This window comes from Rhipicephalus microplus, chromosome X (assembly GCF_043290135.1).
Source record: "Rhipicephalus microplus isolate Deutch F79 chromosome X, USDA_Rmic, whole genome shotgun sequence".
Taxonomy (NCBI): Eukaryota; Metazoa; Arthropoda; class Arachnida; order Ixodida; family Ixodidae; genus Rhipicephalus; species Rhipicephalus microplus.
In genome coordinates, this window is record NC_134710.1 from 454,560,408 (window position 1) to 454,575,898 (window position 15,491).

At 46.0% G+C, this 15,491-nt stretch overlaps 1 protein-coding gene across 2 annotated transcripts in view; it reads right to left on the reverse strand.

The window, feature by feature from the left end:
- Positions 1 to 15,491, reverse strand: part of LOC119161682 (uncharacterized) — a 207,592-nt gene that overhangs the window by 127,032 nt on the left and 65,069 nt on the right. For both annotated transcript variants that reach the window (XM_037414229.2, XM_075880630.1), the window contains exon 2: positions 4,449 to 4,623. In XM_037414229.2, coding sequence (XP_037270126.2) covers positions 4,449 to 4,569 — 121 coding nt within the window. In that variant the 5' untranslated portion in view covers positions 4,570 to 4,623. The remainder of the gene's footprint in view (positions 1 to 4,448; positions 4,624 to 15,491) is intronic.

Genomic DNA, 15,491 nt, shown 5'->3' on the forward strand with positions numbered 1-15,491 from the left:
GAAACGCGACGGCAACATTATCTATAGACCAGTGGGGAAGCAATCAAACGTCCTCGCCGTGTCTTGTTACTCGATCGCGGCGTTTCTTTCCGCCTTCGCCGCCGCCCAACGCGTCCGCGTCAATTTTCCATGCAACCTCGTTTCTATGGATGTTCGACCGGCTGCGAACCCTGCAGAGCTCCTCGGTGTTTGGCTTATTTGCTCCCTGAACATTGGGTCCGAGCACCTCACGGACAGCACCTGCGTTGGACTTGTCTACGGAGTTGACGAGAACTTCGATGCCGCTGACATCGCGGCCAATATCGTTTCGGCCGTTCCAGTCATCTCGTGTACACGCCGTGGCAGGTGTGTCGCCATCACCTTTCAGGGTACTGCCGCGGGAGGATTTCCTCTTCAAGTTGCGCACACCAATCCATCCACGCCTGCCGCGGACCCTTCAGTGCGCCCACTGAGGTCGCGCTTCGGCCATGCCACGGCGATCTGCTCGCGTGACCAACGCTGCCTCCACTGTTGTGGCGCCACGCGAAAATACCATGCCCGGCGGAGCACCCTCGCTGCAATAACTGCAGCGGCACCCATCCAGCTAACTAGCCGCGCTGCCCTTCCTGGCGGATTCAGCCCAAGGCCACCATCATCCGTCTTCAGATGACCCCGTGACGCGCCGCCAAGCGATGGAGAAGGCCAGGACCACTGTAAACAACATTGACAAGCGAAGCAGCGTGGCAGTCGTGAAGCGCCACTTCTTTCGGGACGCTGTCACTTGTGGTGATCGATCGGCGCTGGCAACCACCCCTCGCCCTGCTACCAGTGCGCTTCCTGCTCCTGTGAGCACGAGGATGTCATCACTCTCTCCCCAGGATAACGCGGCTCCGAGGTCGATTCGAAGGACGCAGTGAATAATGCACTTATGGTGGCAATCCGTGCTGTGATTGTGTTCCTGCCGCCGAATTCTCCGGTTCGTGAACTGTGCGCTGCGGCTCTCGCTGCGCATGAAGCTATCTTCCCGGTGAATTAGACGGCAGGATTACCTCATCGACTCCATCAGGACTCGCATCTCTGAGTTGTACTGGACTTTTTTTCACGATTGGGTTACGTGCCAAGGCGAGTCATGCGCCTCTTCAGCTCATCATCTTCTTCTTCGGCGGACATATTTCCCCGGCTTTCCCGGTTGCTTTTGCGGACGGTTGCGGCTCCTCGCGGTGGTTCGGGCGCGCGCTTTGTGGCGGGGAAGGTGTCAATTCCACCCTTCTCTTAACTTTTTTTCTCATGTCCATTTCATTCCTATTTCCCCATCCCCCGCGTAGTGCTGTGGAGGTGTCCTCCATGGAGGGAGACAGTAACGGCACCGCACTTATCTCATTTTTTTTTTCTTTTTCAATGTCACTCGCAAAGCAATGACGAATGGTTGAGCCCCCCATGGGTTGAAAATAAGCAGGATGAGCACGATCTATAAAGGGAGAGAAAGCTGATATAAACAACTACTGTCCTAGAACAGTTACATCACTAGTTTACAGGCTGGTGATGCAGATATTAAAAAGCATTGGTGGAGAATGAGGGGGTGCTGGGAGCACTGCAAAAAGGGGTTCCGTAAACAAATGAGATTGGAGGACAATCTGTTTTCATTGATTCTGAGTATTGAAATAGGGGAAAAGGAACACAGGCCCCTGTGGCTGGCGTTTCTAAACATCAAAGGAGCTTACGATCACGTGATTCACGAAGACTTGTGGGGAATACTGGATACACTAGATGTGAAAGATGGAATAACTAATCCTCTAATTGATATGATAAAACTAACAAGGTAGGTACAAAACGGGAAGAACAGGTATTGGAACCTATAGAGATACAACGAGGGTTTTTACAGGGATGCCCCTTGACACTTTTGGTATTTATGCTCTACCAACAGGGACCATAAGTCAAGTTAGAGGGTAGTCGACTCGGGTTTAGCCTCTCTTTTGCCAAGCAAGGAAAACAAATTGAACAGTCATTACCAGCATTGATGTATGCAGGTGATACAGTGTTATTAGCCAACAACAAGAAAGATCTGCAGGTATTAATGAACATCTGCAGTAATGAGGGACATAGGTTATATTTGAAGTTCAGTGAGGGAAAATCGGCAAGCATGATTTTCAATGATAACGAAGGCAGTGAGCACAAGATACAGAAAGTAGTGCTAGAAATAGAGGATAAATACAAATATTTGGGCATATGGATAAACAACGGGGTTGAGTGCCTAAGGGAGCACGAAAGATACTTAATGACTAAGGGTAACAGGAACGCAGCTCTAATGAAAAATAACGCACTGTGTAACTACAATAGGTATAACATTATAACACAGAAGGATTTGTAAAAGTGTCATGGTCCCGGGTTTGACGTTCGGCGATGCGATCATGTGCATGAAACCAGAGGTTCAAGCAAGATTGAAAATTAAACAACGTGGCATAGGTAGACTTGTTTGGGAGCACACGGGAATAGCCCAAATCAGGGGGTACAGGGTGACATGAGATGGATATCATTCGAGTGCAGGAAAGCTAGCAGCAAAATAAAATTGGGGGAGCGAGTGAGAAGAATGGAAGAGGAACGTTGGGCTAGGAAAGATTTCAGCTACTTGTACATGAAGAATGTTGATACTAATTAAAGGAAGTGAACTCGAAAATTGTCAAGAAAGTATTTAGACAACAGCAGAAGACCAAGTCAAAAGGAAACATCGGTTAAGAAGAAGGTGAAGGACACAGAGGGGAACAACGCGTGGAAGATTAGAATGCTTACGAAATTATCACTGGAGACCAACGGAACTTTCCAGCAGGAAAGTGCAAAATAAAAGATCTGGGATAATTCTCGGGGTACTTCTGTGTTGTTCGAGGCCAGAATGAGAGCACTGCGCACCAACACGTACCGAGCCAAACACGAAGGCACGGACACGTTATCTAGTGCATGTGGAGAGAAGGGGTAAACGGCTGGACATTTGATAACGTTCTGTAAAGGGCTCCATCCTATAGTCCAAGATGATGGCGCGGAATTTTGAAAAGCATAAGTGTTTAGGGACAGTCTAGGCAAAATGCTCTTTAAATGCGTAGAAATGACCAGGAGGAGGTTAACTAATGGGTGGCTACAATCAAGGCGCGAGTGAAATTCAATCATTCAACATAATAGTGACAGTACTTAGCTTAATGGCTAGGTGGCATGAGCCGCTGCCCGATCTGAAGGGAACAGCCCAATACACCTATCCATACATTCATCCAGAAAGATCATCATGGCGCTGTGGCCCGCGCTCTTATCTCCCACGCGTATTTTGCCCAGCGGAGAGGGGAGCTCCACGTGCGCTCGCTTATCTGGCGGTGGCGACAATCGTACGCCTTCGCCTTTCACCGAAACGATTCTGTTGTAGTTACCGAGCGCACAATGGTAACTGCACTCGTTACACAGTCTCCGTTTGCGAAAAGGTCGCGCTTTTCAGAAACAGTTAAATAACAGCTGAGACGCTTCTTCGCGTTCATCTGTACATGTGATTACGTTTCGTGTGTCAATTGTGCGTGAGAAATGTGGGGTATGTTTTGATCTGCTTGTCATTTTTCGCGTGACCTTCCAATTTGTTGCTATCACGTTCATTGCTTCGCCATTGCGGCAAAGCTGTGACTTTTTTTTTCTTTCCTAGTCACAATACAAATTTGAAAAGACAGGCAGTCAAGGCTAGGAAAGTAGTAATTGTATATGTAATAATTGAAAGTATATGTAGTAAATGCCATATAAGCGACATGAAACCAAAGTACATGAAAACATAGATTAGCCACCATCAAGTACTCAGCCAGCAACCTTCGAATAAGGCGTTCGATGCTCAACCGATTGAGCTGCAGTGGCGGTCATTCCCCAACCCAACTCCTTGGGTATATCTGTGCGTTAATCGGTCTACCTGCAATAGCCTTAGAGAGGCGCCCATATGGTGCTATGCATTGCTCTTCAATACACTACTTAATTGCGCTGCGGAGGCATAACTATACAGTTTTTCCGAACTGGTGCTCATCGGGAACCCTATCACGAATTCCCATATTTTCCTAATGAGGCATTTTACTTGGATCTTTACCGCAACTGGTCAATACAAGTAGCTTGGGGAGCAGCTTGACTATAGCGTCAGATTGATTAGCATTGGTGATAATACCGAGCCTCGTGGCGTGCCCGCGCTTACAATCTCGATCTGCTATCTCACCAGGTCCCCTATCATGTTGTTTTCGTTTCTTTCTGTTAGCGAATTGCAAACTTAATTATATGTTCGTTTTCACAGTCCTAGTTTTCTAATTCTATTATCTGTGCTTGTGCATAAAAAATAAGTAAACAGGAGAGCCTTCTTTTTTTTACATTGTTACCACTATACTATGTTTTTTTCTCATTAGAGGAAGGTGCTCCCGTAATCATGTACATGCGTTCCAAGTGCCTACAGAGTAGCGAGGCCATACTTGAATCGCTGACTTGGTCATTGATGACTTGTTCGTCCTCGCCAGGGCTGGGAGTAATAGCCATGTCGGTGATTTTGTTTCGCGCCAACCTGGCCAGGTTGCAGCCCATTGCATCATTCATGGCGCCTCCTGGTCCGTACCCTTGTCGGAAATCAGTTTGACGCCGTCGGTCATCCTGAGTTGGATAAAGATGAAATGGACATCATCAGGGATTAGTAGAAAGGACTGCAGCGGTAAGGATATCGCCTCCTGCGCACACTTACCAACTCGAACATTCCATCAAAGCTTGTAGAGTAGCTTTATACACTGTCGAGAGGAATATCTAAAAACTATACATGGCTTTATCTTTTTCAGAGAGAAACCTTTTGTTATCTAGACGGACGGGCAGACGGGCAGATGAATGGATGGACGGATGTACGGATTGATGGATATGATAATTTTGGCAAACGAAAACACCCGTGCAATGAGAAATGTTTTCGCAGTACGAGAACTTAGTATGTCTACTACAATAGAACCCAGAAAGAATACCATTCACCATTTTGAGAAACAACATCAGAACCTACTGTTTCGTACAATTCTCAGCTAACTAAGTAAAAACAGTGTGTTTACACACCGCGGACATTTTAAATCCGGAGGCAGTTCATTGAGCAGCCCAAGAGACGCAGCCTCGAACACCGCGAGATGATGAGACCTTTCAGCTAACTGAGACACGTTCCTTCTGTACGTTCAGATAGGCACAGGTTCGAATACCGAAAGATTTGAAGCTGTGGCCGGCTTTCCCTGTTTTCGATTTCTTCCCTTTTCTCTCTTTATGACGGCGCACGTGTGCGATGCACTTTTTATAGCACCCTACCAGATGCTTATTTCGCCCACGCAATGCACTGGAAGGTATACACTGCCTGCGTCTCCAAGTACGATGCCACAGCCTCCCATTTTATGCCTACAACTGCAATCTAGTCACTAGTATCGGGCAGTTTCGTTTAGCCATGGCGGCGGTCAGAATCGTAACGCAGTGAAGAGCGCAGTGAATTACTGAAAGCTCGGCCTCGTGAAGTTAAATACGTGCACCCTCTCTAGTTACAGGGTGCACGTATTTACCGGAAACGAAAGAGCCCCCATGGAGATGAGAAGCAATGAAAAAAAACAGGTTGTGCGGGGTTCAAAGCATAATATAGCTCATAGAAGTTGAAAGCAAGATAAAAATCGGCGATGGTACGTTGATAAGGGTGGGTATCACAGGTTTGTGAGAGTGAATATCCGACTAATCCTACAAAGGAAATGAACAAAATTAATCACCAAAAAAGAAACACACTTGAACCCGGGTATATTGAACTTCCTATTTTAAAAATTTGGCAGATCCCACGTACAGTGAGAATCGACGATATTCGAAGCACGAATGAGAAATGTGGTTATGTCACTTTAAAATCAGCACAATGTTACGAGGTGAAGGTAAATGATGCCATACATGACTTCCGTGTCATGATTATCATGTCTTAATGTGTCGTTTACCTTCGTCATCTATTCATGTCACGTGATACCAAAGTCAGTATATGGTATGTTGTCATGTCCTTACATGACAAGCGTGTCAGGATTATCATGTTTGCAACAGTCATATATTTCGTAATCTATTGACGTCACGTAACACCAATTAAAACGGCCACGAGTGCATCACGAAGGGCCAAATGTGCTCCAATGTAGCGTTGTCGCGGCGCACGCTGGCCACAGCAACGCTACGTTAGCAAATCGCGAGCACTCAACAGTCTGGCGCTAAGCGCGACCAGCGTCCATGGGCGCGGCCCGATGGCAACCGGCGCAAAATGCGACATGCTGCATTTCGCTCCGATGCATTACCCAGACAACATGCGTCTCCCTCTTTTCGCGACGGAGGGACGCCGCACACGCTGAAACGCGCATGCGTCAAAGCAACGCAGTGCCGCGCGCGACTGAGTATATGGCAGGACCAGCGGCTGGCGTGACAACGCTGGTGCGACGTGACGAAATGAACGCCAGCGAACACGCGCACCTCGTCACGTCGAAATGTATTGGCACCTTCACTGTGGTATGTAGTCATGTTCTTACATGACACGCCTCTCATGATTATCATGTTTGCACCTGTCACACATCTTCGTTACCATTGGCGTTGTGCAATACCTAGTTTGGTACATGTGAAGCTAACGAAACAGCTACGAGCGCATCATGACCGTAGCATGTAGTCATGTTGTTACATGACACGCATCTCATGTTTATCATGTTTGCACCAGTATCTACCTTTGTCATCCATTCATGTCCCGTACTACGAAATTTGGTATAAGTGAAGCTAGCGACACGGCCGCCAGTGCATCATGAACGTGGCATGTAGTCACGTTGTTACATGACATGGATTTCATGATTATCATGTTTACACCAGTCACGCACCTTCGTCATCCATTCACGTACCGTAATACAAAATTTGCTATATGTGACGCTAGCGAAATGACCACGAGTGCATCATGAGCGTGGCATATAGTCATGTTGTTACATGACACGCATGTCGTAATTTTCATGTTAGGGTCTGTCACTTGTGTTCGCCATGCAATCCTGTCCTAGCTTACCAGTTTTGCAACATGCCATGTGAACGACACCACCGCAAGAGCTGCAGGACTATGACATGCAAATTATGACATTCATGACATACATGTCACTATTTTCATGTTATGACTAGGTAAATATGTTCTTCATGCCGTCATGTTATGCCATACCAAGTTTGGTATTGATACCTATATTGAAACGGCCAGGAGAGCTAAAAGTCATCGGTGGCTAGACAGACAGACAGACAGACGAACAGACAGACAGACAGACAGACAGACAGAAATTAGATAGATAGATAGATAGATAGATAGATAGATAGATAGATAGATAGATAGATAGATAGATAGATAGATAGATAGATAGATAGATAGATAGATAGATAGATAGATAGATAGATAGATAGATAGATAGATAGATAGATAGATAGATAGATAGATAGATAGATAGATAGATAGATAGATAGATAGATAGATAGATAGATAGATAGATAGATAGATAGATACGCTCAAAGTCGCCGAAGTTCGCTAAGAAATGCTTTGTATTTAAAATATAGAAAGAGATAATTAGTTTGGTATGCCGTGTAATTCGATGTAAGAGTTTCAAAAATATCCCGCATTTTCAGTGTGAACTTAGGCAACTATTTGACCTGACAAAAGAGCTTAGAGGCAGTGCGAAGAAGGTTGCTTATGGCAACGCACGGGATTTTTTTATATCTTGTTTTCCGTGGTGTACAGTCTTGGGTGGGGTTTGCACAAAACGGCATTGTAGGCGAAAGATTGCGGTATTGATGCAAAAAGTGACTCAGCACCTTTATCCCGTGTACTCAGATTTGTGTGCACGTTAAAGAACCCCAGGTGGTTAAAATTTCCGGAGCCCTCCACTACGGCGTCTCTCATAATCATATGGTGGTTTTGGGACGTTAAACCCCACAAATCAATCAATCAACACCTTTATGCGCGGCCTTACGTGCTCTCCGGGCGCCTCAAACCTGTGTTCCTTTTTTGAACCTAATGTTGGCGTAACTTCGTTTCTTTAGAATCGCTAAGAATGCGTTTTGATCCCTTAGGCATGGGAAACATCTCTCCGTGACAGAATGTGCCAGGCTTTTCTGTTATACGATAGAGATATAGTGACCAAGCAGACGGCTGCTGGTTCGAAAGAGTTCATTGCCTTGGCGGACCTTCTTTCGTCCACAGATCTCGCCTCGCTCCAGCATGCCGATACCTACTGCAGCACAATCATCGATCGTCTCACTGGCTTATCACGTGCTCCAAACAGCCGCCTAAGACGACAACTTGCCCATTTCAAGCTTCAAGATGGAACATTATGTCGGCAAATTTACCATCCTCTCGATAACCAATGGGTCCCCGTCATTTCTCGCTCACTTCATCTGGAAGCTTTACAAGCGTTTTATGACGACGCGACAGTGCTTAGGGTTCCACAAGACTTACGACCGCTTCAAGACTCGCTGCTTTTGGCCTGGCCTCTCCACTTCTGTCACCAAGCACGTCACTTCCTGCGCGTCATGCCAGCACCGAAAACATACCACGTCTCTTCCCGCGGGGCCACTGACACCACTGCAATGCCCATCCACTTCCTTTGAATTCGTGGGCATAGACTTAATCGGACCTTTTGCACTCACGCCCGCCGGTCACCGTTGAATTATCACTGCCGTAGATCACCTTAATCGCTACGTGGAGGCGATATCTCTTCCGTCTGGTGCAACCACTGAAGTCGCCGATTTCGTCCTTCGCGTCATTATTTTACAACATGGTGCCCCACGTATGCTCTTTAGTGACCGTGACAAGACATTTTTTTCGCATGCCCTTGCTGAAGTCCTTCAGACCTTGAACACCATCCCCAAGACCACATCACTGTATCACCCAGAAACTAATGGTCTGACCGAGCGTTTTCATCGAACTCTGTCCGACATGATCTTCAAGTACGTTCAACGGGATCAAAAAAAATGGCAGCATATCCGCGAAGTGAATGATGGAGAGTGGGGCGAAGCATCCGTCCGTCCATTCGTTCTTGCTTCCATCCGTCCATGCGTCCGTCTGTGTGACCGTCCGTGCGTCCATTCGCCCGTCCGCGCGTGCGTCTGTTCGTGCGTCCGCACGTTCATCTGTGCGTCCGTCCCTGCGTTCGTCCATGCATCCGCCCCTGCGTCCATCCATGCGTCCATCCGTCGGTGCTGCCATCCGTGCGTTTGTCCATGCATCTGACTGTGTGTCCGTTCGTCCATCTATTAAACACTCCAAGTATCACCATCCCGCATCTTTTCATTATATATTCCGCATATGCACCGCCATCCAGCGGGCATTCCAAGAAATAACCGAGAGGTGGCACACGCACACTTTCTTGCGGCTTACGCTTTATGTCTACTTCCCACCTTTTAGCCACCTCGAGTTTATGGTATATACTAGTTCACTGTATTCATGGCACTGCGGCCCAACGCTCGCTAAACCTTTTTAAAACCAAGGAGGTTATGCCCAGCGAGTATAACGTAGCAACCCTTTCTTGTCAGATAGTGCTCAATGTACATGCCAATGGCTGCTAAGGGGGAATGAGAGACAGGAGAATTCCGCTTTTAGTTAACGCGCACGCTGCGATTTTTTTATTGTTCAACAACGCACAGAAGAAATCTCTTACCGGCACCACCTTGGAGGTCAAAATATAAGACTCGTTGCACACTACGACTACTACTACGACTACGAGAGACGAACGAATGCTGTTATAAGGAGCTTCGCCCCTAGAACTGAGACACCATACTTCCTTTCGTCACGTTTGCATGTAATAATGCCATGCAGCGTACGACGAATTATACCTAATTTTTTTCTGTTGTATGGCCATGCGCCGACTTTCATTCTGGACACCACCTCTTTGTCGACATCTTCCATTCCATCTTCATCTGTCCCGAAGATTTCGCCGCTCGCGTCGTTCACTGCCGTGAAATTGCCCGTGCCAACACTGCTACCATTCAGAACAAGATAAAGATCGACAATGATGCGGGGCGTCGAGTCCTTCTGTGCCGCCCAGGCAACGAAGTACTTTTGTGGACACATGTTTGTGCACCTTGGCTCTGCGAGAAATTCCTTCACCGACATCTCGGTCCTGTAACACCGTCCTGGAACGAACCTTTGACGTAAACTATCGCGTCACTCCTGTCAACGCGGCTCCTGATTGTTGTCCCCGCAGCACCAGGATATCCAACGTCTGTAAACTGAAACCATATGTTCGGCGTCCCAGCCCTTTCTAACTTGCTGCCCTCTTTCGCCAGGGGGGGGGGGGGGGGTGATACCCAGCACCTCTACCACTTATGAGACGACGTCCAGTACGGCAGTAACCAGGTTATATTTTCAATCTCGACGCACGAGTCAAAGCAACCCAGCCCAAATCAAAGACAATGATGATGATTGTAATGAATTGGTCATGCAGATGAATATGAAGTACATAGTCAGCGCTCGCAATATATATTTCCTTAACAGAGGGTTACAGTTTACTATAGGTACACTAGAAAGAACTCTGTCACACTGTATTTGGAAGCTGCAACGCATGGCGCTTCAGCTAGCACGGGTATGATGGTAGTACAGAAATTTGTTTAATCTTCGTTCTTTCGGCTCCGTTTGGCTCCGTGTAACCTGAATCTGCATTGCCGCAAGACGAAGTTCAAGAAATGTTCAGCAGTTACGCTTCACCACCTTGACCTTTTTAGGCTCGTCGATTCAAATCTGGTCTTGAAGGTTTAACCGCGCGAAAAATATACATGGGGGACAGGAAAAGGACGGGACAAGACCTTACTTCTAACTAAAATGTTATTGACAAGGAGGCTGTTAGTATAGCCGGGTGAACAGGAAAAACAGTGAAAAAGTGACAGTATTAAAGATACGAAATATCATCCACAATCAATGTGCATGCTTCGCCGACCCTCGCACTTCGAAAAACATTGCTCTCTTCCTGACAGAGCAACTGAAGGTTTGCTTAAACATGCGGTTTTTTCAACCGCCATCTGAGCAGCCTCATAAATAATACGCTCTTGTTCTTCTTTAATATTACCGAGAACTGATGTCTTTTTTGAACAGTAAAGTGCACCCACACGTGCTCACGTGTTGCGCCAGGAAGCCATTTTTGCCCTTACGAACACTACAGCTTTTTAGCAAGCTACGGAAACACGTTACGGAAATGCGACACAGTCTATTTCCATATGCGCGCACAATGATTGTGCATGCGCACTCGTCTGCCGGTTCCGTGTAGCCGCCTTTCTGTAACGTGTTTCAGTTGCTTGCTAAACAACTCGATTATTGGTATGTTCCCGAAAGCGTTCGTTTAGGCATCTGCCCGTCTGGCCCACGCAACATGCACCGCAAGACAATGGGGTCCTGCACACCACGCTTAGCGCACAGTCGACAAACTGCGTCCTGCGCCTAGCCATGCACTGCTTTCCGTTTCTCTTCACGAGGCAGGTCCGTTTTGTCAATTGTGACAACTTGTCAGGGGCACTGAGGACCCCGTTGAGGCGTTGTCCTATTTTCTTTAGGCGGTGTGACACAGAGTGCATATACGGAATAACCACCATCTTTTCCAGCTTTGCCGTTGTGGTGCCCTCTCTGTACCGTCAGTGCCCATACGTTTCCTTTTCTTGTGCATGCCTCCGCCACAGAAATGAGCAAAGGGCATGGGTACCCCTCTCTTTCTACAGCATTTCGACTCTGCCAGGAGACTAGCATCCAAGACGTGGTGGCAGGACCTCTCTAAGGCTTTTGGAAACATGATTGAACGATGGCTCTCTTTGCTGATTTGCTATATATGCAAACGAGAACACTATTAAAAAAGTTAGTAAAAAGGCAGCAACTGCAAGCAAATAGGTAGTAACTGCAGCGCTTACTACCTTTCTTCGACCATTACTACCCGTTTGCTACCTGTTTACTAGCTAGATTAGTAAACAGTTACTATCTGCAACTGTTACTAACTTTTTGCGACCTGTTTACCACCTACATTAGTAAACAGTTAGCAACCGGAATGAAAGAGGTAGTAACTGCAGCCGTTACAACCTTTATTGCCCCATTACTACCTCTTTGCTACCCGGCTTTTGACTATCTAATCCAAAATAGTGTGTGAATGCGATTCTGATAATTTATGAGATGAATCGTCTCGACGTCTTATCATTAAACGGAAAAATGACGCAGGAGGTATATATAAATCAAGAAAATACTTTTTGTTTTATATTACGCAACCGAGATATGTAAACGTCATTCTGATATTGTCGAAACGGAGATTTACAAGTTAACGAACCATAAGCAAGTGCTACACGCGTTGTAAGAGACAATGACAACAAACTTAGTAAATTACAGCACATATTAGCAAGACCGGCAGATCGAAATAACCAGACTGTCACAATTAGCCCCGATGACAGTCACAGTTACTGCACTGTGGCGTGTCTCCAAATATTATCATCGTTCTGGCGCGTCAAACCCCAAAAACGATTATTAACTTTTAAACACTGATGAATTGGCCATGTGATGCATTCAAATGCACGGAGAATGAGTTCGGTACCTTGTTTCGGCCACTGTATATAATGCCTTTTTGTGACTTTTTATAATAAATAAATATAACATATCATTTTTATAAGCATTGCCTACTAAAAGTCTTGTGCTGTGTCACCAAACACAGGTAATCGGGTAGTATAATATGAAGCTACAGGTTTAAATTCGTCATAATTCATCCTGAAACACAAGTGCTTCCTTGTGCCAGACATGCCCTTGCAAAGTGGGGGCCATATATACCCCACATACTTCTTAATACATGTTTACGTAAAAAAACAGTGAACTTCTTTTGTCTATGTATTCTTCGCATTCATGGCACACCACGTTTCCTTACCCGAGGTTGTCTAGTAATGAGACATTGACCAACATTAGCACTAAAAATGATATGTCAAAATGAATTAACAATGTAGTATGCTCTACTACTTTTTTTCTTCAAACCTTTATAAGGTACTACCCATGGGTGGTAACGGCCGGGGTACTAACAGTTACTAAATGCTGGTAGTAACAGCAGAGGTAGTAACTGTTGCCACCCTTGTCGTTACTAACTGCGCTTACTACCAGGGTTGTAACATATGTGACAAACAATTACTACCTAAAAGTTAGCAAGTACTACCACCTTTTCTCTAAGAGTGAACGGCAGAACAGGCTTTTGAGAACGACACTCGTAATACCAGCACGTGTGATGCTCCGAAAAAGAAATCTTTAGGTCAAGAAAGCGGATGCTGTCGCTTTCCGGCGTCTCGTGCGTCAACACGAGCGGACAGAGGCATTCACGAAAGGTTTGCAACACCTGCATTACCTTAGAATGAAATATTTCTAAATCAAAGTTCAATATTATCAAATATACGTCCACACAACTAAAGGTTCTTACAACAGATAGCTCTCCAACCTTCGCTTTCAATGCCTTATCAAATTTGGTTAAGAGCTAGTCACTCAGAAATGGGGCTATGGAAGATCCGATTGAGACACCTTCTTTTTGAATGTACGTCTTGTCGTTCCATTCTACAAACGCTGACAAATTTACAGAGACAAAAGGTCTAAGAATTATTTGGACGTCATGCACGTGGTGTTTTGAAATAGCAGCACACCAAACCCGTCAATGCATGGTTCGATGCACCTAATCAAACCTTTCTGCGGAAGTGAGTAATACAGGTTTTATTATATCTTTCAAGAAAGCCCTCGACCTCGCGCCTGAATGCTGCTTCAGAAAGTTGACGACTTCTCCAGACTTGCTTATTCTAAAAGGGTCGTCTACAGGAAGCAGTTTCAGCTTATATTACAGAAACCGCCCTAGTTCATTCTGCCAGAAATTCCTTTCTGAAACAATTGTGAGAAAAGGTGCTCTTTTTTGTGAGTCTTAGCTGAAAAGAACATATTTAGGCCAGTTTATCACTTTTCGCAATTCTTCACGACAAGCCTGGCAAATCTAACTCAGCACAGATTCTTCGCCCTCAATCTGATTGTAGGAATATTAATACCTTCGCACGCACAAAGAACAGACAAAATTGCTTGGGCGGCTTTTTCAAAGTAAAGGCCTCTCGACAACACAGCGAACCCTCCCTCTTTGTGTGAAGGTACAACACATAGGTCATTGTTTGTGAGGTAAGCGGCAACTTTACCTACTCGTTCACCACCGTTAGCTGGCTTACTCCATAAAAGAACGTCCTGGCTTTACAAGACACAAGAAAGTGACAGATGTGTCTTGGATGGCCTGGACGTTCTTTTAATATGTGTGGTTTAACGTCCCAAAACCACGATATGATTAAGAGAGACGCCGTAATGCAGGGCTCCGGAAATTTCGACCACCTCGGGTTCTTAACGTGCACCGAAATCTCAGCACTTTGGCCTAAAACATTTCCGCCTCCATCGGAAATGCAGCTGCTGCAGCCGGGATTCAATCCCGCGACCTGCGGGTCAGCAGCTGAGTACATTTAGCCACTAGACCACCGCGGCGGGGCGCCTTAGAGAGGCGCCTGTCACCACGTCTTGGATGCTAGTCTCCTGGCACAGTCGAAGCGCCTAGAAAGAGAGGGGTACCCACACTCTTTGCTCATTTCTGTGGCGGAGGCAATGCACGGGAAAAGCAAACGTATGGGCATTGGCGGTAATAGAATGGGCACCACAGCGGAAAAGCAGGAAAAGATGGCGGTCATTCAGTATATGCACTCTGTGTTACACCGCCTAAAGAAATTAGGAACGCGCCTCAACGTGAAGGTGGTCTTAAGTGCCCCTGACAAGTTGTCCCTGTTGACAAACCGAACCTGTCCCATAAAGACAAAAGGAAAGCAGTGCATGGTTAGGCACAGGACGCAATTTGTCAATTGTGCGCTAGGCGTAGTGTAGATCACCACATTGTTTTGCGGCGCATGTTACGTGGGCCAGACGGGCAGATGCCTAAATGAACGCTTACGGGAACATGCCAATAATGTTCGTAATAGCAAAGATGACTTCCTGCCGCAACACGTGAGCACGTGTCGCTGCACTCCAAAAGACAACAGTTCTCGGTAAGATTAAAGAAGAACACGAGCGTATAATTTATGAGGCTGCACAGATGGCGCTTGAAAGAAGTGCATGCGTAAGCAAGCCTTCAGTTGCTCTCTCAGAAAGAGAGCTATGTTTTTTTTTTACTTGCGAGGGTCGGCGCAGCAGGCACGTTGATTGTCGATAATATTTTGTATCGTTAAATCTGTCATTTTTTTCACTCTTTTTTTCTGTTCGCTCGGGTATATTAACAGCATCATTGTCAATAAAATTTTAGTTGGAAGTCTGCGCTTGTCCCGTCCTTTTCCTGTCTGCCGTGTATTTTTCACACTGTTAAACCTCAAGCATGTTAACCGACTAGCCCCGTGAGCCACTTTGTTAGGGTCATGAAGTTCACAGCTGTTCGTTGTTTTATTCAAAACAAAAGCAAAACGCAACAATAAACAAAGCC